Source organism: Pieris napi, chromosome 1 (assembly GCF_905475465.1).
Source record: "Pieris napi chromosome 1, ilPieNapi1.2, whole genome shotgun sequence".
NCBI classification, from domain to species: domain Eukaryota; kingdom Metazoa; phylum Arthropoda; class Insecta; order Lepidoptera; family Pieridae; genus Pieris; species Pieris napi.
Window position 1 is genome coordinate 7,766,995 of NC_062234.1, and position 26,598 is coordinate 7,793,592.

General features: G+C 33.7%; 2 protein-coding genes across 4 annotated transcripts in view; one reads left to right on the forward strand and one right to left on the reverse strand.

Annotated features, from left to right (window-relative positions):
* LOC125063768 (agrin-like) overlaps positions 1 to 26,598 on the reverse strand; it is a 141,048-nt gene that overhangs the window by 110,826 nt on the left and 3,624 nt on the right. Inside the window, exon 1 of one of the 3 annotated variants that reach the window (XM_047670396.1) lies at positions 13,591 to 14,508. The exons of 1 other annotated variant lie outside the window; for it this stretch is intronic. In XM_047670396.1, the coding sequence (XP_047526352.1) occupies positions 13,591 to 14,149 (559 nt within the window). In that variant the 5' untranslated portion in view covers positions 14,150 to 14,508. Of the gene's footprint in view, positions 1 to 9,660; positions 10,340 to 13,590; positions 14,509 to 26,598 lie in introns of those variants that run through there. One more of the 3 variants, XM_047670404.1, reaches the window with a different exon arrangement.
* On the forward strand, positions 53 to 7,493 carry LOC125063801 (4-coumarate--CoA ligase 1-like). The gene is made up of 10 exons (XM_047670445.1): positions 53 to 277; positions 709 to 916; positions 2,827 to 3,048; positions 3,429 to 3,534; positions 3,646 to 3,802; positions 3,972 to 4,117; positions 4,339 to 4,468; positions 4,868 to 5,089; positions 6,645 to 6,815; positions 7,232 to 7,493. The coding sequence occupies exons 1-10, from the start codon at positions 149 to 151 to the stop codon at positions 7,370 to 7,372; spliced, it is 1,632 nt and encodes a 543-aa protein (XP_047526401.1). The 5' UTR covers positions 53 to 148; the 3' UTR covers positions 7,373 to 7,493.

Below are 26,598 nucleotides of genomic sequence, written 5' to 3' on the forward strand. Positions count from 1 at the left end.
TTGACAAAAATTACATAATATTTTTATCTGCTCTGTTTCGCAATAATCAGTAGAACGTCATAGCTTGTAGAGAATATTCGAAAACGGTATGTTAAACATCGCTTAGATAACAGTTTAGTTTCGCGTCCGCAAGAGGAAGTGTTCTAAAATGATTTTTAGTGATGAATTTAAAGATGGAGTGTTTTACGGCAAACAAGATTTTAATATACCATACCATATGAATTTTGGTGCATTTATCATACAAAACATTATAAATTACAAAGATAAAACTGTTCTGGTGAGTTTTTCCTGTATCGTAAAATTTTTTTAACCAATTCTATTCTTATATTTAAATAAATAAAAAAAATAAAATCATGGTACTTATATACATTTCGTTATTTGGTCCCTTTTTGCTAACGTTTGTTGTGATAATATGTTGCAAATGTAAATATCGGTGACCCTGTCGCATATAGGTACCTTAAATAATTTTTAAAACAAAATATTCTATTTAATTTCTTAAGAGCAACAAAAAGTGCGACGTATGTTATCAGCGTATAAATGTTATTTCAAGAAACTAACTAAATACTACAACGCGATTTACGTGTGCTAATATTACTTTGTATATAGTGTTGCTTCAATACTGAAGAAATATAATTCAAGATAATTATCCGCTCAATTGCACTGACTGAACTATATATTGACTTATGAACTTGACCGTATCTTTTACAGATAAATGGTGTAACAGGGGAAGAAATAACATACAGAGAGTTTGCACAAAGAGTAGTGAACACTGCTGACTCTCTAACTCATTTGGGAGTGAATGTTGGAGATGTTGTCGCTATTTTAAGTGAAAACCGTATAGAGTTTATACTTACAGCATGTGCTGTGTTTTGTGTTGGCGCAACTGTCACCTTTTTGAATACTTCCTATGGGGAAAGTAAGTATTTAGTAGGATCTCTTTAAAAACCATTAGCGCTATAAACCGGGGCGTTGGCCTTAGATTTTCCTATCTTGTTCTTTGTTTTCTTTCTTAATAGGCATGAAAGTGATCCGTCTCTGGCTGACACGTCTTCTTCTGTTTTTGTTGCCTCTACATTACTGGAAGTTGGCCGTCAGTCTCATGAAGCTTTTCCATACCGCATGGGTAAAATAAGCCATAATTTTTCTTCATCTACAAACACACACCGTTTACCCTGGATTTTATCCTTCATGATTACTTGAAGGTGGTGGGATGTAGTACCGGGGATAGAGCAACATCTGATAAAGCCACGCAACTATCCATTGTTTTATATTCTGCATAAATCTTCTCGACATTCCAACTGGATTAAAAACTGTCTCGTTAGAGACTATTTGGATCCAGCTGCTGACATACGCCGTCGATTTTTTTAAGTCTAACCATCTTCTCGATTTTATCAATCACTATACAAGTGTTAAATGTGGAAAAACCTATCAGTTCACAGCTCGACCTCAGGGTTTTTTTCTCTTCCTACATTGAGGAGATTGAAATCCCCCAAATACGGTACTTAGTTAAATATCCACGATAAATATTTGTAACCTTTTTTGACGGTGTGTTTAGAGTGATGTTAGATGTGCAAAAAAGGGTTTGTTTGTATGAATTCTTTTCCTTATGTTGCACAGCAAATACCTACGTTTGGCAAGACTCCAAAAAGCCCATTGCACTATTGTAAAACTGGAAAAAGCTTGTGACCAAAAATGAACTAGTCAATACTGTGTATGTGAGCAATAATTTGATTTGTGCGTTGGCATTTCTTTATAAAGTCTAGGACTTTCATCATACTATACATACCTTTAAAAATTGTACGTACGTTTAAAGAATCTAGTTTTATTTATTTTATCTCGTTTTTTTTTTTTTTATATTTTTATTTAAAGAAGTCGTATGGGCTTGCTTACATATTAGAGGAAAACATCTTGATAAAACCAGCATGCTTTCGACCGAAAAATCGACGGTGTGTGCTAGGCACAGGAGGATTATTTTATCATCGATTAACAGATATAGACCTTCCGTCCATGAGGCCAGGACAGCAAATTTGTACCGCCACTGGTATATGGTATTCATTTTATCTGAAATATTTTCAAGATAAATATTTTTTACGATCAGTAAGTTGAGTTAAATTTACAATCACGTTTAAGAAAACGTTCTGTAATGAGACATGGAACCTCTTACAGCGATATATTATTTAATTTCATATTCTTTCTAACCCAGGTTTCATATTTTAATATAATAGAAGTAAATTCAATCATCCAATTATGGTAAAATAAGGAAGACGTAAAACTTAATACAAATGATTAGTTGTCGACGTAAACATACAGTAATAAAATTTATCTCTCCTATCGTTATCACTTTCAAGTCATGCATACTTCATCAACTATAAACAACAAAATATATGATATAATCTAAATTATGAAAATCCCTATTATAAATAAATAATTAAACTGGAATGTAGTCGCGTGATTAAACAATCATACGTCAAAGTTTGTGCGTATAGTGCGAAATAGGTCGGGCATATAGTAAATAATAAGAGCCACGATTTAAAATCAAAGCAGTGTTGCTAATTCTAGCACAAAATTCAAAAAAATCCAAATAATAATTTTAAGGATTATATGATTACCAGATCAACTTTAAGTAAAAAATTTAATAAATTAAAAAACTAAACAGGTATTTAATATGAAATAAAAAAAAATGCCTGTTCAATTCAGATAAAAATCAATAATTATTCAATTTAGAAGTATCAGTCTAAATATCTGCTCTGGGGCGAGGCACAGATTAAATTTTAGTATAATGAATTCTCATATAACATAGTTAGTTAATAAACTTCATTTTTTCAGGCGAGCTAAGTCACGCGATAAACATATCTAAGCCGAAATATATTTTTCTCTCGGGGACTGCATGCGACAGTCACTATGAAAATCTGCAGAAGCATAAAATGATAAGAAAATTCATTTTGTACGACGACAGAGGGTCATCGAGGTCACAAAATGTAGTGTACTTCAAGGATTTAGTAAAGTGCCAGGTGGATTTAAATTTATACAAACCTGTACATCTTGGAGGTTGGTTCATAAATATAGAATTAAATATTTATGTACCTAGGATCATGGCAGTGATCGTTACAAGGAAACTTCTATTGTCTAATGTTTCTATTGGCTAATGAAGCCGATTAAATTATTAATTACTAGTGGACCCGACAGACGTTGTGCTGCATGATATTTCAAGCGATTAGTAAAGCAAAGTATGAAAGTACCGACTGCAGCGCCATCTGGCGGGCTGATTTGTGAATCTAAACCATTCCCAGATCCCCTTGAACACACACAAAAAATTTCATCAAAATCGGTCCAGTCGTTTGAGAGAAGTTCAGTGACATACACACTCACAGAAGAATTATATATATAAAGATATGAAGTGCATTGCAAAGGCTTATTTGTTATTTCAGGAAAAATTCTAACTAGTATGATATTGTATTCATCTGGGACAACTGGACCAGCTAAAGGCGCTAAGATTACTAATCTTAATTTAATCACCTCAGCACAACAACCACCGTACGTTTTAACGCTTTAGTTTTAAAAGTTTACATAAATAATTATTTTATTTTATTCTAAATAGAAAAGAAAAATACACATTTAATTCTAATTTTTGAAAATTTTTATTAGCCAAAGTAAGCGCGACCTCATTGCACTATCTATATCACCCTGGTGCACCTGTATGGGTATATGTACCCTTATTACCGCAATCATCCACGGCAAGACGACGGTCTTCCTCGCGAGATTTAACGAAAAACAGTTCCTACAAACAATTGAAACATTCAAGGTGAGTAATTAATTAGAGTAGTCTTTGCACCACTTGTATTATAAAAGTTAGGGCACCTGATTAAAAGAGTTTGAATGCCTAGTTAGCTACAGTTACATAAACTATTCTCCTTCTATTTCTGATATTAAAACGTTATATAGATATAACATACTGTTCTTTATGTTTTCAGATAGGATATATAGTAGTACCACCACCCCTTCTAGTGATGTTGTGTAAATCGAAGCTTGCTAAAACATTTGATCTTAGCTCGATAGAAATTCTCAACAGTGGAGGCGCAACTACTAAATTGGACGTGATAAATCAAATAAAAACGAGGTACATACATATGTTTTACAAAACACATACATTATACAAATTTTTACCCTACTAGCATATGCCAGTGACAAAGACATAATTGTCAGTGTCACACACGAAATTGATCCATTCCTCCTTACTTACTCATAGTTGCGCAGAGCTATTCTTTCCAAAAATTTACAGTAACTTGCAATTGATATCAAATCAATTGATATGAAATCTTTATAATGACTTTTTTACAGATTTCCACATATAAAATTTGTTTTACAAGGATATGGTATGACTGAAGCTACAAGTGCACTCACTTCTGACACAGAAGAAAATCCAAGGGAAGGAAGCGTGGGAAAAGTTGTTCCGGGAATTGTTCTAAAGGTAACGAATTTTCACTACGTAAATAAAACAACTAAAAAAGAGGTGGTTATTAAGTTACGTTAGAATATTATGTAAATGTTATAATTATTATTTATATTATATTATCACACAGTACATTGATTTTAAAATACTAATAAATTATTGAAAAATTGAGGCATAATTTAATAATCATGTTACTATTATTTAAATATATTTTGTAAAATAATAAAATTATAAAAGCTTAAAGAATCAATGCATATAAAAAAGTGCATTAATTAAAAATATTTAATATACAATATTTTTAGCTAAATTATATCGAGTATATATTTTCAATTACTAGAAACCATAACCATAATATAAGTACGCCACCCTACTATTAGTATTTAAAATCATACACATTTTCTAACGTACTTATTTCAGATAGTTGATCCTGATACTGGTAAGGTGTTAGGCTATAGAGAGCCAGGGGAAATATGTGTCAAAGGCCCAGTTGTGTTCGAAGGTTACATAGAAATCAACTCTAGTAGCAGCTTCTACCCTGACGGGTTTTATAGAACAGGCGATATCGGGTATTATGACGAAGAAGGTTATTTTTACATTATTGACAGAATTAAGGAATTGATAAAATATAACGCTTGGCAGGTAAGATAATCTTTATCGTACGATAAGAACTTCATGGTGGTTGATAGTAGCTAATGATTATAAGGATAAAGTTTATTTTATTATTGTATATATTATATTGTCAAGTCACTGTATGATCGGAGATCTCTAGCCGGTGTTGCGTTTTAGTACAAATTGTAAAATGGCAATGACATTGACGTTCCTTACTCATTGCCACGGTTCATAATCAACAATTTTCTATAATACGTCTGTAAAAACCAACCTAGAAGTTTAGGTACCTCTCATTCAAGTTCTTCGCGAATTTAACAGAATAAACACTGCTTATCCATAGATTAAAATATTCGTTAGTGTACTGATAAATTTAAAAAAACATTGTTAAGCCTACCTATCTGGTACCTAATCCGCATTGTTTAGCAAAAAGTACTAGTAAAAAATAAAATTGGAAGTGTAAATTTTTTATTGTATTTTTATATTTTTCTGTAGAATTTAAGTTCCCCATAATTGTCATGTATTTTAAATTAGATAGCTTTTACATATATTGTAGAAAATGCATTATATATGATGTGCTGTACATCACTAAATAAATAAATATATGTTAATTTTTATTCATATAGGCATACATGCCGTAAGAGTTCGATAACTGTAAATCAATTAACTTATGAAAACAGTGACTTAGACTTTTGCCTATCATTATTTCGTCACCTTAAAGGTGTCAAAATAGTTAATTGCGAACACACTAAATTGAGTAGGTATGCGTTGAATTTCACAAGTTTCAATTAGCAACTTGATGAAGTCAACCTTCATAGTTCACTTTTATCAAAGCCTAAGGGGCCGTCTCCACAAGCGAGAGAATCGCGACGAGTCCGCGTTTTTATCGTCGGGTAATCTCCACGAACGAGCGATTATTCCGCCAGCGTATCGTCGCTATTCGTAACGGAATCACAGCGTATCCGCAACGACTCGTAACGGAATCGCCGCGTTTCTTTGACGACACGTTGTGCTCTTATTTTGTTCAGTGTTCATTTAGAGTTCAGTGGTGCAAGGCGAGACCGAAATAAGTAGTGTCAATCAGTCAATAAAATAATTATTTACTATGGCTGTATTGTTTTTATTGATGTATGGCCACGCACGTCGCGCGCTCTCTGCGAGAGCGCCACGTTCCGTGGCGAGTGCGCGACGTGCGCGCCACCAGTAGCGACAGGCTCGCAGCGATGTATTGACGTTTCGCTCGCACTCAACCACCCGTCGCATCGCCGCGTTAAGATCGCCGTGTGGAGACACGTTCTATGGCATTGTAAAGAAATGCGTGGCAGGACGATTGTATCGTCGCGATTCTCTCGCTTGTGGAGACGGCCCCTTAATGTCAAATCTATTGTTCGTCCCGGAGAGTACAAAAATATCAAACAGATTTGTTAGAACGACACACACTTCACACACAAATAAATTAATACCTACTTAAATTAATCAATGACGATAAAGAACTTCAAGAAGATTCACAACTTCTCAGTGAAACCGAGAAAAATGTATTCACCCCAGATTCTGGAGGCGTAACCCTATTGGAGTAATTTTTTTTCAGGTATCCCCTTCGGAGCTTGAAGCACTTTTATTAAAACACGGAGATGTAAAAGATGCGGCGGTTATTGGGGCACCAGACTCTTCAGCTGGTGAGCTTCCCACTGCGTTTATTGTGAAGAAAGAAAATTCACTCATTACAGATACGGAAATACGAGAGTTTGTTGATACAAAGGTAAATTTAAAATTACAATTGGAGTTGTAACTCTTTTAATTTATTTTTCGCTTATGATCTTATTTTTCCTTCTGAAAACTCCAACCTACAACTCTACTACTGCACACGACACATTCTGCTTTAAGTCAAAGCTTTTAAGCTAAACTTTAGTTACTACAATGTTTCAATATAAAAATTTAAAATAATTGATTTTATTTTATTGTTTCGTCCTTTTATTATTTCTGTCACAATGATAAAAGGAAGCTAAACTTAAGGATTTCCGGACCACTTTTTCAAAAAAGGTTAAATAAGGGCGAGTCAGTCATATTATACGAGGTAAACAAAGGCATTACAAATTCCTTATGTTACAAATAATATTTCTATATTTTAATTTATTCTTTTAATTGTGTTGTACCATCATTAAAAACTCTTTATAGGTAGCATCATGGAAGAAGTTACGTGGTGGCGTTATCTTCGTAGATTCGATCCCCAAGAACCCCAGCGGTAAAATATTAAGGAGACAATTAAAACAACTACTTGTGGATAAAAGAAAAGGGAACGCTCAGAGCAAGCTATGATCAATTATAAAAAAGAAATGGCACTGTAGAACGCAAAGGTGCATCTACGTTATGGAAGTTTTGGAACAAAATAAATGTAGATATTATTTCAAATGTAATCTAAATAAACAATTTTTCAATACAACTTTTTTTAAAACAAAACCAGTGGCGGTACTCACTGTTACAGTTTCAGATTTCTGTATCTGTTTCGTGATATTTTATTTTTCTTAATAGGCAAATAGGTAGCCATTCTACGACTGACACCCGCCTTTGAGATTTAGGTCTCAGGTATATCGATTCCTCATGACGTTTTTCTTCACCGTACTACCTAGCGATTACTAATTGCGGACATAAAAAGAAAAATCTATTGGTGCAAAGCCGTGATTCGTACACACGACATTATTTTGAACATAATTAAACATACTATTTAAATAATGAAGGGATTTGTTCGGTTTATTTATTTAATAATTAATTCGAGATAAGGCAAAACATTATAAGGACAAAATTAAGGTGTGCAGTATTTTTATGTATAAAATTGTTTATTTCGGAAAACCTTTAAAAATTTAAGCTATATTTTTACTCTCTTTTGTGGATTAATCCATTTATGAATGCACTGTACAGTGATTTATATATAAGATTGAATATCGAAAAAAATATATAACGATTATTTTTCCTTAAATTTATCCCTCTCAACAAGAATTTTATTAAAATAAAACTAGTAATAAAATATGAAAAGTACAGACCACTTTCCTTTTATACCTACGCAATTAAGTTCATATAAGCTCGAAGCTTGGAGACAGATGGAAAATTATAATTACAGCATTTAAACCACCGCGTAATGTGTATCAACAACTTGTAATAGCCAGTTAAAGGGAATAATTAGTTTTTATCTAGAATATTTAATACGAAGCCTCTATTATAAGCTATAAATTGCAATCTAGTTTATGTCGTTGACTTTCGAAGGGCTATTTCTAAAATTGACGCATCGTATTTTATTCTGCGTCATAACAAAATGAAAAAGTGTTGCACTTAAATAGCACACATCTGGGAACTAGCTGGGGAGAAAAAAATAATAGCCTATCATTTTCAAGGTTAGATTAGTTTTTTTGCTAAGCGTACTTCGCATATAAAATTAGTTGGAATTACTTTACAACCTTACAAGTGACACCGTGATTAAATATTATTTTAATATTATAATGCACAAAAAACAAAACACATCCACAGTCATTATTCCAATGTACGACGAGTTGACTAAAACAAAATTTTCTAATAAGATAGAATATGAAAGTTGGTCTAAAGAGGATTTATTAACATTTAATTATCTCCAATTAACGAGTAGGTTAAAAACACCGCAGGTGCAGATAGATCGATCAAACAGAGCATACTGACCGAAATATTTTATGTTTAATCAATCCATAGTCGAAACCGAGATTGGCCTCGTTCAAAAAGTCTAGTCATTCGTACAAATATTTATGTATCACATGTAACATTCAATATCTGGGTTTTAACGTATACTCGATATAAGGAATTTATAACGCGTATAGTCAACTTATAAAAGTTTTCTTATTTGATTTTTGTGTTCGATTATCGAATATTGCAAAATTACGTTGCTAAGTTTTACACGAAAAATTATAAACATTACTTAAAATTACTGTAGTTACGACCAAATAGGTATTATTACGTAAAGACACAATGGGCGGTATAATGATGGGATCGTTAGTGGTGGAGTAAATTGCACGTTGTATAGGGCCAATATCCACCCACTATGCCAGTATACAATGACAAGTTGATTTGAAACTGTTTAGCTTTGCTTGTCAAAACCAATACCGAATGTATTTAATCTGCATTACCCTAATTAACTTTAATTCAAGCAGTTTATACAAAGGAAAAAATATTCATACATATATTTTTCATAAAAATTCTATTCAGTTACCTTATTTTGTTGATTAGTTCAATTATCTTTTAATTATCTATGCTATCCCAACCTAGCTGTGTAGCAATGTCCTTGATTCTCATTGGTTCAGAATTAATTTACTATTGAGCTCATTCGTTGTAAACAGAACAATGAAATACAAAAGTTCAATGTCAACTAGATTATTCAAGTTGTTTTACTATAAATAGCTATTTAGTATAATTATACACTTGCGCTACTTCATTAATATCATCTATATATCGAGTTTTATAGCATTATCCATTATACTACTCAAATAAGCGTAGGTTGTTGTGCACGTTGTAAATTACGCATAACTTGAATACACCTTCTAAAGACACACAAAGCGGCATGACACTTAACACAAAGTAATATTTACCTTTCAATGCGGCATTTACTCTGTCCAAATCGTATAAAGACAGTGGAAGAGGTTCGTACAAGAGCCGCAGTCGCGGGGTCCGACGACCGTAGCTCTCGTAAAATCCATCGCTCAAAAATATTCCTGAAGAATGCCTATACAACTTATATGCGCACTTGTTCGTCCGAAGCCAGTCAACGAACACAATTGCACCATTCAACGTTCGTTCGTCTCCAACAAAAACGTGACTTTTCAGCTCGTGAACATCTCCTTTCATTATCAGTCTGATATACAGTTTGTAGGATATGTTTACTCTCACATGGGGCTTGCTACCCCGTTTAATCTTCCTGACGCTCAGGACGCGCGCTGTGAAAATGTATTTAGATTCAGACACCGCCGACGACAGAATCTCGTAGTCATTAGTTAGCGTCTCATTTAAAACACATTTGGAGATGTTTTTCTGTTTTCTACCGTGAATGAGACTGCGTTTATTCCCGAGACCCTTGACAGTAATGTGACTGTAAATAATACTGTAATTGTACCACAATAATAACATTAACATGAGAACATTCATTTTTGTGTCCCTATTGAGGCTGTAGCCGTCAGATTATATTCTAATAAAAATCCATTTTAATGGTGTATAAGTTATCGAGACGGCTCGTAAGCTCACGGTGCGATCACGAAGTTGCGCAAGCTTGGCGCCACCGAGACGGGTGCGCGAGCGCAGGCCTCCGCGTGTACTGGAAGCCTCGCAATTCTATACAACCTTCAATATCGTAAACAAACGTGAGACTACGTTAGAACGTACTACGAGAAAGCTTATGCATACATTGAATACCATTACAAGATTAAAGCATAAAATGAACAGCCGATGTATGTTTGTTTCATTTAATATCGTACATTCCTTTTCTGAAAAATATTGCTATCTACAGAGCAGCTTCATGGGTCAACGGAGGCACAATAGCCGGAGGATAGGAGATAATACAGAGCGCACAATATGGGCCAAGTTAACAGTTATTGCCGAACGAGTCGCCGCCTTACTGCGCCCTGAATATTCATGCAGTTGAGTCGGGCCCGCGCCGTATCGCCCGGGATAACTACTTTTACCGCACTACACGCTATTCATACAGCGCCATCGTAACGGCTTAGACAAAATGCAGAACAAACTTTAACATTTACATGTTTATTTAACTGCATGGTTAAACAAGTTAAAATTTTAAAATAAGTAAAAGCTTCCTGGTTTTATAATAGCTTACTATTTCATTTCAAGGTGTTGTCAGTTATAAATGTATATTATAATATATAGGGTTCTCTATTTCTATACCAAGGCATAAGGCCATTGCAGCTCTTACACAAGGAATTTGGAAAGTGGCACGTGCGTGGGCGGGCAAGTCGAGGCGGTCGCTCTCTTGACGAATCTTCAACGTCGCACTTTATTATTTTACGGCATTCAAAGTATTCTTATAATCGATTCGAATCGATCTTTAATTAACAATAACTAATGTTTAAGGTGCTTAAAATAATTATAGTTGATATTTAAAATAATTTAAACTACTATGAGCCTTGCAGTTACAACACTGACATCGTGTGAGGTGTAATTCCATAATGATAAATGAACGCGCCCATTATTTTCTCTATCTTGTGATCGAAGTTTTCGATATAAAACAACTTTACAATATCCATATATCAATGTGTGCTTTATGCGATACCTGTAGACACAAAAAAGCGATTGCAACAATGCGCTGAGTTGCATTGCGTGATATTTAAAATATTTCTTTAAACGTAATGAGTATGATTATATATATCTTCTTCGCATGTGGCCCTTTAGTGTATGAATGTTCTCACGGATCGTGCTGAGCGTCGTCGATATGCATCGCAATACTGGCAATACCTTAACCCACAGAGAACTGAACATAGACAACAAAGAGCGATGGATCGTAACAGTAGACCGGACTACTCAAAGACAGATTTATTGACAATATTGTTCCCATAGTTTATTAAGCTCTGTCCAGGTAGAGTTATCCTCCCATACTGACGATACAATTTATAGTTGCGTTAAGTAACAATGAACAAAACATTGTAAACTATGCCCTGCCGTTAATAAATTACGCGTGAGCTGCTAATTAAAATAGCGATGATTAATCCTTTATACAATTTATATAAATGACGGCTAAAGGAAGTGTTTAAACTAGCTGCTATAAGAACGTGCATAAAACGTCTTCTTTACTATTCATAAAAGAGAATACATTCACAAGGGGTTGCGAGTTGCAGTGTTGTTTATGAGCGCTCTATATTATGAAATGCATAATCCGTACGTCAGAAAGCATTTGTAATCCCCGCACAAAAGCCTTGCATGCGGCCGATACTGGTGAGTAGTCCCGAAGGATGAGGCTCGATACTCATCTCGCCGCATTATTCGAGGATTAAATTGGATCTTTCCGGATTTTTAGGTCAAAATGTGAGCTCAATTTACTGCAAAGGATTTTGACCTCGTGAATTCTTTTTTCGAGTGGTTTTCATTTAACTAATTATTTTTTATTGAGATATTTTAAAAGTTTATTTAATATGGTAGTGTTTTTCAGGCACCAAGACACCTTTAATAGTTGTTTTTTTTGTAGTATTTATTATATTTTTGGCCATAGCAAAAAAGATTTTAAAAATGTTCATTTTTCTCACATAAATCTATTTTTTTTTGTTTAAAGTTGCTTGAAGGCTGCGACTAAATTAATAATAACAATGTTATTATCATAGTAGCCTTTGTTGATCATTGACATGGGTGTAAATTATGTTGCTTTAAACTCCGATTTTCTTGTAGTTTTATATATTAGATAAAACTACATGAAAATCGGTTAATTACGAAAACAGAGGTTATTTTAGTACTTTATATTTCTAGTGCTAAAAATCTAAGTGTCACCTCTCTTTTAACTCTATTTTAATTTTAATATTAGAGGTATAATGTACGTATAGGTAAAATAACTACACACTGTAATACTTTAAAGTAATAATAGTTATTATAATTTTACTTTATTTGCATTTACTCAATTGGATTGGTATTTTTATATGTTATTAGTATTAGGGATTTATTTGTTAATGCGATCTAAAGTCAAACAGATGTACTGCGTACAGTTGTCGGCTGAACACAAACGCATTCACTCTATTAACTTAACGAACAGTTGTCGAGATGTCGATCAAACCACATCTCAATGCCCGTGTACCGAGCATTATGGATACAGCACCCACACATTATTGTAATTTCCACGAACCTCATTCTATTGAGCACATATTATTTCGCCTTTGTGTCTGAAGTTAGATTTTATCGGTACCTTAATAACTTTAATCAAAATACATTTATTGTTTTAATAACGACACCTTTTATTATTTTTATACAATATTAAATTCTGAGTCTGTGATGTATTAGCAAAGGAATTTCATAAAATATATTAAGAATCTCTGTTACAGTTAAGACGTGGCATCCTAATTATGGCTATATTTTTGAACTTAGTGCGTTAGTGTTTTTGTAGTCTGGATTTATTATAATGTTTAAGGAAAAATAATAATTTAAAAATGTATTGGTTAATTTTTTCATTGAAAAATCAAAGATATATTCCTGTTTAAATTTCCTTAAAAACTGCGTCTAAATAGAATTAATAATAACAATGTTATTAACATAGCAGCCTTTTTGATCATTGACATGGGCGTAAAATGTGTTACTTTAAACCACTTCATCATCGAATTTCATAAGATATATTAAGAATTACATAAATAGGGTGATATTATTATTTCATTAAAATTTGATATATAATAGGAATATAATCAAAATTTTATAATAAAGAACAAACGAACAGCGAATCGAATTTTATAACATATTCAAGGACTATGACAATGATTCCAGGCCAATATTAGACACAAAACTGTTGCTAACAAGGTTCTTTATAAAAAGTATGTTCTTACCTTTAACAGCTGCATTGATCCTGTCTAAATGATAAAGCGTCAGCGGTATGGGGTCAGTCAATAGCCTCAGACGCGGCGCAGATCCTCTTTCGTTTTCCTTAAACACCCCATCACTTAAAAAGATTGCAGATAGTCGCGGCCTTGGTCCAGCCGCGCAATTCTCTCTTGCGTGAGGCCGCTCCACTAACAATGTAGAGCCGCTCAAACTACCCGATCCATCTTGCTTTAGAAATATCGTAAAATCTCTATCCTCCCCCTTTAAAATACGCCGCAAATATATTGTGTATAGATTAGATCTCTTCTTGCGACTGTCGCGTTCCGATCTGTATTTTCTCACACTTAAAACTTTACCTGTAAAAATAAACTTCGAATGGCCTATCGCTTCCATCAACGACCATTCGTCCTCGATAAGGCTTTCATTGAAATTGCACGGCGGCAATATGGCCCTGTGCCTCCGATGTACATTGTGCCTTTTTCTTACTTTACCGCGAATCCTGATCTCGCCTCCTACGATGATCGCGAGGGTGATAAAATAAACAATAACCATTGAAGGCCTCATGTCGGAGAGTCGCCGGTTAGACACTCTTATGCGGTCAATACAAATGTATCTGTCACATTATGCAAGTTATTTATGTCCCCAGATTCACATAAAGTGCCGACGACAGCTTATTAAATGGGCAAAACGTTGACATCTCACTAACAGAAACTGATTGAATTGAATTTATAATTTATTGTTGCGTTTACTTCACGAATTTATTCATGCATTTTATTAAAAAAATTAACGAATATAATTAAACAATGCTGATAGCAAAAATCATTCTTAACCACTCATCATATAAGATTGTTAGTAAACAAACAAGTTGGAATGTCCGTATCTATGACATGAACGCGTGCGCGCGCGCTGCTTGCCGTAGCTAACTAAAGCCTGTCACGCCTTCTCTCCCATGTGAAATAAGGGAGCACACCGCATATTTAGTCATATTAACACGTCCATTACATCAATCACTTGAAATTATTACTGATTAGGTTGTTGACTGAGCTCTTTAACTCCTTTCGATGGCAATTTAGCGCCAAGTTGTAACTTCTTTAGAGTATCTAAACACTGTAATTGGGGACTAATTATTAAGATTATTTGATTTTTTTTTAGAAAGGCCAGGAATACTTTAAGTATTTATATCCCACATAATGTCCGCTACTATTATTTAGTACTACTACACTATTTGTATTTATACTTACCTATAACATAATATATAATAGAAGTGTATAACGTAAAGCAATGACATTACAATGACAGCCATAGAAAGCTAAGTGTAATAAAGTCTAAGTTCCCAACAATTATTACTTAAACACAAAATATTGGCGAATAAATCTTCCGTCTCGACGTATTCGTCGATAAAAATGTGCATACAAAATAGTGTCGTGAGTATTATGTTTGTGTTCTTGAGAACTTGTAGTTTTTACGATAAAGTAATCTTTATTACTATTTATTAGATGTCAAAACGGAATGCACCAGTTTTGTACAAGAGGAGATAAGTGCGTGGAGCGTCGTATAGATCTTGTGAAAGCTCGATGCGTGAGACGCGTGGGTGAACCAGCCTAGCCGTGGCGCCCGCGCCGCGATCTGCGCTCATTTTAATGTATGGCACAAGACGGGAAAGAGAACGACGTAATATCCAAAGTTATTGCAAATCAAAAATACCATCTTTACCAAATTTCAACTACCAAAGACTATATAGAATATATAGGCGTTTTATTTAGATGTCCTTTATCATATTTTTTCGTTCATCTATAATTTGTATCATTCATAGAATGTTGAACTATTATAGTTGACAATTGACGAGGCGAATGTACTTTAAACTTTCATATTGCTTATGCATGAAAAGCTTTTAAATTTTAGTTGGATTAAAACTTAAACCACTCGCAAAATCGTATCGTACAAATCTTTTAACGTGTTATTACATAGGCTGATACAGAAACAGTTGGTCGGGAATATTCTCAATTACAACGCTAATGGCGGAATCTTGTTATCAACATTTTGAATGTTGATAAGCATATTAGTATTTTGTATGAAACTTGGAATTAGGTAATAATGCCTTAAACCTTCGATTAGTTTAAGCTGTTCTATTTCGCTTCGAATGCTTCACACTGCCTAATGTATATAATTACCATCAATGTAATTGAATCAATAAATTAGGCTAACTTCAATTCCAATTTCAAACTTAGCAGAAAGAAATATACGTCATCGGTACAAAGGAATCAACGCTCCTTTTTAAAAATAAACCGCTTTGTATAGTCAGCCAGAAACACCATAAATCATATTAAGACAAACATAGTTTTAAGCAAAAGGTTAAATGATATGCACACCCACACTACATTTCGTTGTAAGAATGATTGCGAGTATTTCCCTTGAAACAATTTGCAGCTTTTGTTCGAAGTGTATTCTGCGCATAATTAATGCCAACCATTTAAATAATGAATACTTACATGAGCTTTCTACATACGGAAAAATGCTAATACTAGAACTAAGTAGCGGTAAATCCTCATTTAATGGTCTCGATTTATGGTGCTGATTATAGGTCCGAATAATAGATTAATTAATATGGACACAAAGTTATGAGAGTACTATGCAGTAGGAGAGGTATACTGACTGATGATAAATTACAATAATACTTTAAAACCAACTTTGAGGCAATTACCTCATTGGCAATGCTTCATAATCGAATTTCCATCCGCATATATGTAATAATAACAAACAGCTATTTAATGATCTTTGCACCAATAACGAATTGATCATCAACACAAGTTCTGGTATATACAATACCAATCAGCGCTTTCTGAATATTATGAATATATACTTCACTATTTCCAATTTGTTGTTACAAGGAAAGCCTAACATATTTCTTAAAAAAAAATTGACTGACTTCCCATCAATCAATTATTACCTAAACACTATGGATATTGCCAAATATGCTGCCGTTTCAACGTATTGTTAATAATAATGTTGTGAAATATAAAGTTAACAAAACAATGTCATACATTCTTGCAATTATTCACGACTGTTTCACCCCAACCTAATCCCGATTTAGTGAACGATCACTGCGATATTAAATCACTCTGTCAAACTACAACAAGCCGCTCATTAAGCCCGCCCGCTTAAACGCCGATACAGCCCCATCGTGGCCCACTAACTCAATTAATACATCACGGCCAACAAAGTAAAAGCGAACACTTTTAAACTTTTTAGTGCTACTTATTTCGCAATCAAGTTTATACTTCTCACATTAACATTTATCTTGCGAGATTCAAAACTATAGGTCAAGAAATGCAAATTCATGACAGTTGTTTGACAATTGACACCCTTAAATATACAGGAAAAGTGTAAATAACATTTTTTTCGCTATAAATATAAACAACCTATGTAAAAGCAATTATAGAGAAGGTAATTGCTAGAGTTTATTTCAAATAAAAGCTAGAGTACCTTTGTAAGCCGCTTTCGATTCGTGCGCCGAGAACTCCACTTTTATACTTGTGCGAAGGTGAAACAGGTAAAATGCTTTTACGATACACACTTCACATTTGATGTTAACAGAATTCAGATCAGTATACTTTTATACTTAGGTATCCGGTCTAACGCCTTCGTTGTTTTAGAATTAATGGTTTAATAACATAAAACTTTTAAGTTTCGCAAATAATCAATCTATATATAAATGTTAATCTAGAGTTAATGCTTTTAAATAGCGAACGTAAGGTTGTTAATTTAATATGAAATAAATTTGCGAAAAAGAAGCATACAAGATCTGTTAGAGCTGCAAATGGCTCATTATTAGTGTTGAAAATCACGGCTCAGCAGAGCAGAAGCTCTTCAGTGCACAAAGGTGGACCGGACGAGTTCGCCTGATTCGTCTGAAATACTCGCAGCTTCACAAAGGGCCCTACATTCGATGGACTCTCGTTTTTGTCGCACTCGCTTTTTGTACTGTTTTAAAATTCCAATTCAGATTCTTTCAAACACGTTGTTTGTTTAAAGTAGAATGGAACAAAATGTTATTTATTTATAATGTGTTAAGCTTATCAAAATGGTAAAGCTAGCAGAATGTTTTATATAATTGTTGTGTTAAAATTAGAACAATTCGAAATATATTATATAAACACAGAAATAGTAAAAATTACCATCTATGAATACGTAAGTGGCGTAAAGGTTGCATGAAAAAACGGTACTTTCATCGCGTAGATTTATTTTACCAACAAAGGAAATCAAATGTGACGTACATTCCATCTGACTTACTAATATCATGAATATAAATTGAAACATCATGGATATTTATGCGGGTTGCCCGCGGATATTGCTCAGGCCTGAGCGTTGAGGAGCAGAGAGAGCCAGGTGTTCAGACAATGTTCCCGCCGGCAATACATTACTGATATCAATATTTACGCCCATTACCGCACCGTCATCTCACGAAATCTACCGATTTGAATCTGTCATTGTTGTTTACATAATTATAGTACGCTATCTATTTGTTCATCACATTATAAACTTTATCCGATAAGGTTCAAAATAGGCTCTTTATTTCATTAAATGCAGTGTTGATAGCCGTATCGAATGCAATTAAAATAATCTCGTGCAAATGACAAAGTGCCAGCTTAATACGAGTTAAGAGATTTAATCGTTACATAAAATTCACGAGTAAAATTAATTAATTTGTTAGTTGTTTATTCAATTAAAAGCGTCAAATATAAGACTAAATTGTAAGTTCATTAATCAATTGTAATTTTTAATTCATTTTATAAATCAATATAATTTTAGTAATTTTAAAAATACATTTTTGATAACTAGAAAAGGGAGTTCGTAATAAAATTTAACCACAAACATAACATACAGTAATAAAACACTTCATTCCAACCGTTTAAAAGATTAAATAAGAGCAATTACATGCATCATTTGGTTAGCAACATCACAAATCTCGTTCCCAGCGCGGCGCCGATCTGATAGCTTGAGAACACTGATAACACCCCGGGCGGGAATGCATGGAGATAATACCCCTAATGTGGTAATCAATCACCCCAAACAAATAAACCATTGTTTTAAAATGTGCATAGTTTATTAAATTTGCGTAGCAGTATTCTCGTTTGTATATAAAAATACAGTAAACGTAATGTGACATGTTTCCAGTAATAGCTTTTCTATCAAATTTTTATTCACGTTTTTTTTAAGTCCACGACCGACTGAGCTGTGTCTGAAGAAGACTCTTATGAATCAAGCCTGATAATCTAAAATATTATTGTAATAGAAAAAGTTGTGTATTAGTGTTAGTTTTTTACATTTACGTGTTAATTAAAGTAAACAATTTAGTTACCGCTTAACTATTTCGTAATATGAAGAAATTAAAGGATCACTTATACCGTCGTCCGTCTTCTAGACCAGAAACAAAGTAACTTAGGACTAATGCTAATGGCAGTTTGTCGGGTATGTACGAGTATGTATGGTTCGTTATGGTTTTCTGCAAAAAATATAGAATGAGAAAGAGGTTTTACTAAGAAGCGTCCACATAATTATTCTAGTAAAGATAAAATTAATAAGAGGCAGCCAAGTCGAGTTTTTCCACAGTAACAAATTCAAAGAAAATGCTACGGAGTGGCGCAGCTACGAAATTCTATCTACGGTATTATAAGGTCTACGCAAGCTGCATAATAATCATAGATCATAATAAACTTTAGAATATATAGATAACTCGGGCGTCCTCGATTCTATGAATTTTTTTAAAATCTCATCGTCCAATATTACTTCGTCAGACTTAAAGGTAAATGGTACTAATATAACTTTTATAATAAGTTTAAAAATTTAAGTCTATTTTACGATTTTTTTAGTTTAGTTTTGTCTTAATAATTATATGTATTATGTATTTTTGCACTTCTTGCTTACCTTATCTAATTTAATAAAAAAAATTGACAGTCCTTGCCTAGAAGAGATCGCTCGAAAGCGATAAGGCCGCCAGTTGCCCTCCTTTTCATTTAATTATGTTCAATTTTTAGTATTTTAATGCAACGAAGTGTTCGTAAATAAATAGATAAAAAAGGTTTCGCGATTCCACGACACTCCACATACATCATTCCAATGATGTCAAGATGTCGATTACGGTATTTAAAGAGAGTGGTCTGAACTGCATTTCTTGGCAACGACGCACGGCGGTTTGTCAACAAAGTATCACCTGACAAGGAGTACACAAACGATAATGAATTACTGCGAATAAATTATATTTAAGGTTTCCATGAAGATTGATGTATTGACAGAAAAGCAAACCGGTTGTGTGAGAATGTTCTACAATGTCAATTAGTACCTACATTATTTGATCAATACAAATAATACTTACCTCTTTCCTTTAACTGTCAGAGACCCTCAATCAAATTAAACATCGCAACAAATCGATACTTCGTGAGGAAATCGTAACTACAGATAAGTAAAATCAACTTATCGATTTAAATCCCGCTAAGAATTAAGCCCTGAACGAGTCAATTAGCGTCAAAGTGCCGCAGCAAAAAGCTTGATAATGCACATACGTAATGGTAATTAGCTTTACGCAGTGTATTTGCGTTATGAGGCCCGTTCCTGCCACTTCGGCTCACTGATGCTCTTTTAATAGCGTTTAAGTTAAACAGCCATAGCTAACATGCAAACTTCATTTACTTTATGACACATTACACACACATTTCCATTACAAAACCTTAAACAACTTGGATGTTAGCTTGATGGTTTCAAAACTGTTTGCCTTTTGATCTTCACGCGCGTATTTTAATTATTTAAGAGCTCTATATTTGAATAGAATACACACAGCGTATCCAGAGCTGGATATATTCGGTAGTGGGCTGATCGGTTTTAGAGAAAGCATTGTGGGGTGCCTTTCTAGAACCTAATTTCGCTGTTTTTCTGATGATTTTTCTTTTTTTTCTGCACATAGTTGTTGAAAATTTTATTTTATTTTATGTTTATGTTAAAAAATTAATTTTATTTTAGTGTGTGCTTGCATTGTCGTGTGTGTGTTTTTTTTAATTTCTATTTGATTTTTTTTACTGAGAAACTTATGCTTGCATTAACTGTCACACATTTTAGATGTGGGATTTTGTGAAATAGTTGGTGTACTTATGACTGTGTGTGATGTTGTGGGCTTTATAACTAAATAAATAAATAAATAAATAAATAAATATGTAGTTTAATTACATACTTGCTGGGTAACCACATAGAATTATATAGTAATAACTAATAGCTGTTTTGTATTCCAAGTTGAATTTCAAGTAAGAAAATTAACCTACCTGTTCGATTGCATCGTTAATCCATTTTGGCAAGGTACGCAGCGCCCGCGCATTGACTGTGACGTATGCAAAGGGATCAAAGAGATAAATTGTTCAGTGCTGTCAATTATTTCACGGCAAAATATACGCGAAGGAGAAATGTGAAGTTGAGAGGGCTCAGAGCTTAATGGTCCGCGTGGGCTGAAACTATTCGTTATAGAGTCGCAATAACAGATTTGATTAAGATATCTATTACATTGTTTATGCAGCTATTATCGAGATGAAGCAATGACCTCAGTTTTATTTAAAGAATATTACTACCCAGTAATATTACTTACTTATACTATTTGAATATATAGAAAATACAAATCATTTTCATTACTAGTCGGTAACAGTCCGATCAGTTTTTATGGGTACATTGGATAATAGGTTCAGTATTAACTCACAATAATTTGTTTCGCCAGGAATCGAAAACAGGTCCTCCGAGTTAAATGATTCAAATAACCCCAGCGACCACTGGTCCAAAAGAACAATTGCATAACCTTAGCATAAGAAGTAAAAAGCATGGGGACCAATTCTATGCATTTTGCTTACCAAGGCTGTTTAAGATAAGCTCTGCAAATGTCCGCGATCGACAACGTCAGTCTTGACTTAAGACTGACGGAGTCGACACTCTCTTAGCACTGAAATGTGTGGATTTTGATTCCATTAATATTCTATTTTTTTTGTAACAAGAGGCACACCCACTATTATATATTTAACATATAACTGGGGGCAAACGGGCAGGAAGCTCATCTGACGTTAAGTGATACCGCCGCCGTCCACACCCACATTGCCAGAAGGCTCGCAAGTACGTTGCCGGCCTTTTAAGAATTGTTATGCTATTTTCTTGAAGGGACCTAAGTCGAATTTGTTCGGTAACACTTCAGTGGGCAGCTGGTTCCCCATAGTGGTAGTGCGCGGCAAAAAACGCTCAGTTGTGGAACGACGGATATGGGATGAATTCTGCCTTGACGTCCGATGATAAAACTCATTAACCGTAGAGACATTAAATAAACATAACTCAATCAAGAAAAAAAACATTCTTATGAATATTTTTTACACATTGGTATTATCATTCAAACTTTCATAGTAGTTCTTTTTATTGACATCACGTTTCTGACACAACACAGATCTACATTTCCCTATTGCGGTCTAATCAAATGTTCATTAATAATTAATTCTCATGTTTGTAACGGTTAATTAAAAACATTAAACGACTCGTTAATCGACTCGAAGACTTTGTGCTAATATATTCCCTGCATCAAATAAAACGTACTCAGTGGAGTACCAGCTCTTAAGCTGTATTTGTTATAAATCTACAAATAATGTAAATTTTTACTGTACAAATTTTATGGAGATGATATTAATGTTTCGTGAAGATGTAAGCATCTAACACACACGATCGGTTTCTTGGTGTCTCCGTGTTATTTGCATAAAGGCTAAAGCGGCCGTGCCTACAATGTCAATTGGCCTATATTACCAAAATTTATTCTACGTAAGTATGCTGAAAATTCAAGAGAGTAATCTGCTATTAAATAAAGGCATGAAATTACATTCTTCTCACGTTTGTGGTTTTCATTTTCCCGTGTCGTGTACAGTTATATTTTGGTGAAGGAAATTTTCCTGAAGTCTTACAAGATCAATAAAACCTTATTCAACTTGTTTACATTATAAGGATGAAAGGACGTTATTTTTAGCTTATTCTTGTTTCGTGTAATTTTTGAGAAATATTATATAATCTACATTTTTGAAATAAAGAAAAACATTCCTACGCTACAATGCTTTATAGGGCTCACGTTTCTGCATCTTTTTCATTGATAATACAAACACACAGGCAAGTACATAAGTAATAAGCATTCTTTGTCTTCCATACACCCTAGGTGAGACATGCCGTATTTAACGATATTTTCTTTTACCAAATGTGTAAGTATTAAAGAAACAAAAAACTTTTCAAAACATACCGTCACATAAACAATTTTCCAATATATTGAATTGCAATTATAATAGGAAAACTTAGTCCTAAACTACAATATGAATACGGATATCACAGAGTATTAAAATTATTGCACAGTTGCCAAACAAATTCAAAAGCAGTTTGGAGATTCCGCAATAGGTACAAAAGTTTACAAACCAAAATGAGCTCTCCCGTGGCCACAGAGTTCACTGCACTGGGCATAGTACGTTAATTTCATATTTGTATTGGCTAAGTTATCAAGTCTACCATCCGAATAATATATGTTTAATATAATTTTGACAAAGAAGCGTATTCAATATAAATTCATATGAAATCTTGGCAGACTCTTTTACAGTATTTTTTCTATTTATTAAATAGACAAGACGCAAAGAAGCAGGCGGATCAAGTTAAATAAAGTAATAAAAAACCGGCTGTTTTTTTTCATCATTTTTTTTAAATATAATTTCAAGCTAATTTCTCGGCTATGTTGTCGTAGGAGATATGCAATAATTTACGTTTGGTACAACTTAAGTAAATGATATTGGTATTGGTATGATATTGGATGATTAAGCACTATTACCCTTTTCTTGTAACAACATTTTGTATAATATTTACAGCTAATACCAGAACGATACCTCTTATCCTATTGTTGAACATTATTTCTTTTAAGTTCGTCTCTGTTACTTTTATTCCCATAGCTCGTTCAGTGTTATACCTGTCGTACCTACATTGGACAGTCGGTCAGGACACATAACACCGTCTCTTCGGTCGTATTGCTACAACGACAGGCAGCACTTTGTCTAACCCTGAACCTGTAAAGATACGACAAGAATCCATCTGTCAACATCTGGGTGAAAAGGCCGAAACAACATTTGGAAGGAATAAATTAATTATTGCAGCTGTTTCGTCGGTGTGCTTCCATTTTTCTATCGTGTTTCCACGTAGACAGTTCTTCAAATGCGATATGGGGAATCTTTTGTACCCGGGCGCGCCCATGGACACCTGCAATGCGTCAGCTGTCGCTGCAGCGACTAGCGGGTGTGTTGCCAACCTTTTAGGCAATATTACGCTATTTTCATGAAGGCCCCTTTCTTTATACTGTATACTTTATTTAAATCTCATTGGCTATTAGTTACTTTTGGTTTATTCATAAAAAAATAATGTTTTTGATTTACATAACCTTTACACATTTAAAGAAAAAAACTTTTTAACCGGATTGAAGTTCTGTATTATTATAAATTTACAACTATTTAACATAATTTTAAATTTATCCGACGTTTCGCGTGCTTTACAGCGTGCGTGGTCACGGTGACTTGAAGAAGATGTTAGATGTCAAAAAGTATCACAGCTGTAGAGAAAGTTGAAATAAGTTGAAATACATAACTTCAATCCGGTTAAAAAGTTTTTTTCTTTAAATGTTTTTATTTGTTATGCTTTAATAACTAATCAGTATTGTATAATTATAACGTGGCTAATTTAATACCAAGTATTGTATAACTTACATTTTCGGACAAAAGGATGATTTATTTAATATAATTTCACGTACGCATGTTTATCTTGAGATAATCCTAAAAATACAAGGCTAGCTATTGTATGTAGGCGCAGAGTAAGTACGGTATTCGTACAATTCAAAAGCGCAATCAACTTTTGTAGTCGTTTTGCTCGACAATATTGCATCGCCGCTTAAATCGATCGCTTCAACACAATACCGCTCGTTTGCTGCCTCCATAAAACTAAGATATAACAATGACCTAGCTTCATAGTCTCTTCTCGAAATGGCGTAGTTTAAACCATATTAGCAAAGATAGTTCGGTTACAAAAGCAATAATACGTATATATTTAAACTTTGATCCACGAGAAATATCGTTTCGTGTATTCTATATAAGTAAGACTTAGCCGTACTCAGTGTAGTGACTGAACTATGCTATCTATTAAAATCTTAACTAGATGATGAGATGAGAACTGGGCGTTAACCCTAAATTAACAACTTTGGTTACAGCTAAGGTTTTTGGTTATTTCGATGAAAATATATTCCTCGTCTGTTGTGCTCAATTTTTACTACTTTTTCACATAAATTTATATAAAACAAGCACAGGATATGTTGATAAATTCTCCTGCATCTACAATAAATCGGAATATTTAATTAATTTTGTTATTGAAATAAATAAATTAATAATTATTGAAAATAAAAACAACAGTGGAAATGCAAGCACAATCAAATTCAAATATTCAATACAATTCATAAATTGTAACTACCAAAGGAAAACGCAGAATTTAATTATTTAAAGTAAACAAAAGAATATACGGGCCTGACGAATTTTCCAATAATCCTCTGGTACAATAAAACACTATTCGTGCAAAAGCGCTCAACCGCACAAAGCGGATACACCGCCGTGTCGCATTTAAACTCCAATTAATCGATTTAAAAATAAAATATACATAGGTATTGTACATGTAGATATCTATAAATATTTACTCTTATACTATATACTTTCTATACATTTATTTTATAATCCGTCAAAGGCTTACGAAAAACTGACTAACTTAATACATATAAATTATTCCGTTTTTCGAAACACTCATTATATTATTCGTTTTATACGAGTCAAGTAAGTGATTGCATTACATATCAAAGGCTTATCCAATAATAATGTTAATACGTTTATGACTTAAAGTTGAGTAAATATGAATAATGATCATAAATATGCCTTAATATACTTTGAATATATATCTCTATTCCGACAGAAATTGAAAGTATCGTTTTCTACTATAATTCACATAAACCGTCTGAATAAATTTAATTATTTGGCGTGTTTTGGAACGGTGAAATGGGAGTTGCCATCGAATCGTAAAAGGTTTTAATGGAAGCTGTAATAATAAAAACCGTTTTCAATTTATGCGTCCAAACGACACCTCACAATATCAAGTTATTGGAGGCGAAACTAATGAATTGTTTTGCCTTGAAATAAAAATAAAGCAGATTAATGCAACCGAAACTTTGTATAGTGACGTAATTTGTTCGGATGTTGTAGACACGCTCAGTAAACTCTATTGGGCTAATCGAATCGACCGATAACTTGGCTTGGAGCGTGTCGTAAATACAGTCCACTTTATTATCTGTAGCAGATTTAACCACCGCTCTCGGATGAGACGTTACTCACCAACTTGCCAGCATATGCTCCGACACTTAATTGAAATATTCCTGGCTTTCACTCAGCAACTTGCATCGTTCAATTAATTGGAAAACAATATTCCTGGTATAGATTTTAGTTTTTATATTTTTTCGGATATGCCGTAATAAATTCTTCGTGCACTCATTTGGAAAAGACTTCGCACTTTTGTTGCATATTTTAAAATACTAAAGTACAACCATATTAATTGAAAACCACGATTCAAGATCGTGCAGAACTCATCACTTATGCAGGCATGTTATGACAGCATGTACGGTATGATAAAAAATATGTAAGAATGTGTCTTATGAATTTTATGCATTTTAGCGGCCTATGTCAGTTGTAGCTTTAATTGAATCGCACGTCAAGCTAGTGATATATACGAGAGAGGGGCGCCGGCGGCGATCGATCCAAAACGAACGATTAATCCCACATAAACAATTATGGAAGACCGATTTATATGCGATAAATTCATTGAATCCAACGCGCGGCTCGTCAAGTTTTTCGACCATTTAAAATGGAGACAAGTCAATTATTACCACTCAATAAAGTGTTGTT

Bases quoted from the DNA above. Each gene is read 5' to 3' on its own strand.
- LOC125063801 (XM_047670445.1), top strand. From the start codon at position 149: ATGATTTTTAGTGATGAATTTAAAGATGGAGTGTTTTACGGCAAACAA. The intron at 3,049-3,428 runs GTTGGTTCATAA...TTGTTATTTCAG, and splicing joins CAAACCTGTACATCTTGGAG to GAAAAATTCTAACTAGTATG. The intron at 3,535-3,645 runs GTACGTTTTAAC...AATTTTTATTAG, and splicing joins ACCTCAGCACAACAACCACC to CCAAAGTAAGCGCGACCTCA.